Below are 3,865 nucleotides of genomic sequence, written 5' to 3'. Positions count from 1 at the left end.
GGGGTTGTTCAGCCTAGAGAAGAGAAGGCTTCGGGGAGACCTTATTGCAGCCTCTCAGTACTTAAAGGGGTCTTATAAAAAAGATGGCGGCAAACTTTTTAGCAGGTCCTGTTGCGACAGGACAAGGGGGAATGGCTTTAAACTAAAGGGGAGTAGACTTAGACTAGATGTAAGGAATAAATTTTTTACGCTGAAGGTGATGAAGCACTGGCACAGGTTGCCCAGCGAGGTGGTGGATGCTCCATCCCTGGAAACATTCAAGGTCAGGTTGGACGGGGCTCTGAGCAACCTGATCTAGTTGAAGATGTCCCTGCCCATGGCAGGGGGGTTGGACTAGATGACCTTTAGAGATCCCTTCCAACCCAAACTATTCTATGGTTCTATGATGAAGGAGAACAAGTTCTATGTACGTAACATTGAGAGCTGATATTTTCTGAAAATACACAGTAACAAAGACAAGTTTTTTAAAACGTTGCTGAAATCGGTGAAGAACTTACTAGCAGGATGGAAATCTGGTGGTTCTGTTTGTTTTGCTGATCTAAAGAATTAAATGCTTTTAACTGCAACCAGAACAAAACAGTAATTGCCGAGAACTTTATTTTAAAATTTTGGTTGTTTTGGCATTTTTTTTTTTGTTTTGTTTTTACAGCTGGAGAAGTTAATGATGCTTTTGTTGTCAGAGGCACTTTGTTCAGTATACAAATACATAAGATCAAGATGCTGGACCAGATACTGCCACTGTTTCTGACTGGATAATTAATTGGTGAATTTTCAGTGGCCAAATGCTGCATCCTCCAATATCTGTTCCTATTGTTTGATTATATACCTATATCAGCCTGTTCCTGTGTCACTGAACAGAAATTGAATCCTAATATATCCATCCTGAAAAGTCTCTGAACTGCTAGTATGGTGCTCTAGGACGTGTTGTCGCTCGGATACCCTGAAAGGAAACAGAATCAGGGAGTGTGCTGACAGCCAAACTGCAAGTGCCATTCAAGTTATGGATTAGCCACCCTCCACTTTAGGCTCCTGTTTAGGCATCTGAGTGGCTTGTCCATTTTCTTCTTTACCTGTAAATAACCTGGAGCTATTACGGATCTAGAAGTGACCTTCAGTTTAGATCAGGTATCTGCTTGTCACTTTGAAAAGAACTAAATTTAGTGATTTAGAGAAGAGAAGAGTGGTTGTGGGTTTTGTTTTGTTTTTTTTCTTTTCCTATAAGAAAGGAAATACCTTATTGTTGTATGAGGTTTTTATTTTTCCTTTAATGAGTTTGGAGAAATAAGTCATCTCTTTTGATAGTAGTAGCATCATTTTTATTAACTGCAAAACTTTATTAAGGGAAGGTCTTTGTTCCTGTCTTTAAGATCCTGTAAGCAAATACTCTTTAATAATTATGTTTCAAAGAATAATCATGATGCTCTAGAAACTAAATTCTCTTTTTGAATGTTCAGATTTGATATACCTTTGGCCTATTCTATCAACTCTAAGATTAACAAATTCTAGAATATTTTATAGACCTTTCTCATAGTACACACTGGCAGTTAGCTTCAGTGGTAAATTACGGTTACTCTAGGTAGTCACTGTTTAAGGATTTCAGTCAACATTACTTCTTTAAGGGATTCAAGATAAATAAGTTACTGTGCATCTAAATGCGTACCCTGTTTTCTGGCAGTCTTTAAACTTGCATGTGTTCTCACTTGAAATTTTTGGTTTTAAGTGCTTCAATTTAGGAGAGAATTGCTTCACTTCATCCACAAAACAACAGCAATACAGTGGGGTGCATCTAAATGTTACTCATGAAGAGGCTTAACATGTAGAACATGAGAACTTAGCTTCATACTCAAGCCTCACAAAAATTTTCATACAACCTAAGTTACTGTATGAACTTCAGGTACCTCTGGCATTCTCAAGCTGGAACTCAAAACATGCAGCAGTGCTTACGTATCTTAAGGGACATTGCAGGAGATGATAAACATTGGAAACGATGTTTTACTCATCAGTGGAGGACATTCCATACAGTTGTTCCTTAGTTTTTTAATTTTCATTTTGATTGATCAAAAATCAAGTTGAGGGGACAAGTTGTGATGGAATTCTGAAAGAAAACAGATTTGGGATTTTTTTTTTGTCTCTTGTGGGGGTTGCGGGTCTTTTGTTTGTTTTCTTGTGAGAGTTGGAAAGTAAACTGGGTTGTCTCTGCATTCTAGCTCTGCCGCTAGATGATTGACACTTAGAGTAATCTTGAGTATGGTCCATTAGCCATTCACAGATTTGATACTCTGGAAAGCAAAGAGAATTAGAATAAGTACGGAATGTGGATACCCTTTGCTTTGCTTAGGAGGACAGGTTGACAAGATAGTTAAGTTCTTACTGCTCACTGCTTGAGCACAAAAGGATTGAGATGAATGCTACAAGTAATGATAAGGAGTAAGAATATCTCCATTAACATCACCTCTGCTGTTTCAGTTGCATGTTTTAACTTACAGCCTTCTGAAGTGTCTTGACTCTGAATTACCATTTAATGAGTAATTAAAACCTTTTTTATAACTTTTTTCATATCTTTTTTTTTCCTACTTGTTGAGTCAGAAAAGACAGCTTTGTATGTAAAAGGCTTAAGATTATAAAATGGAATTATTCATGAAAGCTTGCATTAAATGGAAAAAGTAGAGTATGCTACCTGGTGCTTACACTGATTCTCCATTTTTCATAAAATCATTAGAAAGCAGCTCTGTTAAGCAACTTTAAACTGTAAAACTCAGAAAGATACAGATTTTTCTAACTGGAGTGTTAAAAAAAAAGTTATATTGAATACATCTAAAAATGTTTTGCTTGAAACTAATACAAGTATTACAATATGAGAGTTTGTAATTGAGGAAATCATTCTGCCAATACACTTGTTCCACTTCTGCAGGATACTTCCAAGTTCTTCATAAATTAAGTAAACGTCCTTGGTTCTTCATGAAAGTTGCTTTTTTTTGTGTTGTAGTATGTTAAGTTAAGACTTAATTTTAAACACCTTGTCTTAAATTTCTGCAAGTGTAACAATATATTAAGTAAAAAAAAAAAAAAAATCCTTCCTTTGTCTTGGGCTAGGTAACATAATAAAATTCCGTAAAATTTTGTGAAAAATACTGACAGTTGTGGAGCATGCTGTAAAGATAATGGCCCAGGCAGACATGTATAAAACTTTGATAAAGCACCTGTTCTGTTGTATTCTAGTATAAGACATGAAGAATAGATTACAGTCTTAAGAAAATCTTGTTCCTCTATGAATTCTACACAGATGAAACAGGTGCAAGAAGCAGAGCTTAAAGCATCAGCAAATGAAAGAGAAGTACAGTTACTTCGAATATCCTTTCGACAACAGAAGGAGAAGGTAAAACAACTACATGAACTTCTTATATTAAGAGAGCAAGAGCAAAGGTACGGGGTCTTCTATTTTCTTTTCACAAGTTAATGGAGGTGCTAGTATTGCAAATGTGTTTTGTTTAAATGCGTTCTGCAAAGTGTGGGTGTGTTTTGGGGGTTTTTTTGGTTTTTTGTTTTTTTAGTGGGAGAGATGGTCTTTATAAAAATGTAGATGTCTTCTCACCCATTTTCTTGTTCATGTAAGAATATCTTCATATCTTATAGATTCCTGACTCATAAGTCCATGTAGGCAACTGTGATCTTCCGGCCTTTCATTTGATAGGTTCTTGTCGTATTATATGGTTGAACTTTTTATTTCCTGGATTAAAGATTAAGTATTTAAAATAATCAGATAAAAATAAAATTGCATTTGAATTATTGTCTGAAGATTTGCATATACTACAATAACACAGTGTGTTCCAAAAAAAAGTCAGTTTCTACAGTGTCTTGCTTTAGG

The 3,865-nt window shown here is 35.7% G+C and overlaps 1 protein-coding gene across 1 annotated transcript in view; it reads left to right on the top strand.

Annotated features, from left to right (window-relative positions):
* LRRCC1 (leucine rich repeat and coiled-coil centrosomal protein 1) overlaps window positions 1–3,865 on the top strand; it is a 21,926-nt gene that overhangs the window by 9,258 nt on the left and 8,803 nt on the right. The window contains exon 12 of the mRNA XM_009335055.1: window positions 3,284–3,423. Coding sequence (XP_009333330.1) covers window positions 3,284–3,423 — 140 coding nt within the window. The remainder of the gene's footprint in view (window positions 1–3,283; window positions 3,424–3,865) is intronic.

The sequence above is a fragment of the Pygoscelis adeliae genome, unplaced genomic scaffold (assembly GCF_000699105.1).
Source record: "Pygoscelis adeliae isolate BGI_AS28 unplaced genomic scaffold, ASM69910v1 Scaffold101, whole genome shotgun sequence".
In the NCBI taxonomy this organism is placed as follows: Eukaryota; Metazoa; Chordata; class Aves; order Sphenisciformes; family Spheniscidae; genus Pygoscelis; species Pygoscelis adeliae.
The sequence above is the reverse complement of the archived record's forward strand: the minus strand, read 5'-3'. Positions and strand labels throughout refer to the sequence as shown.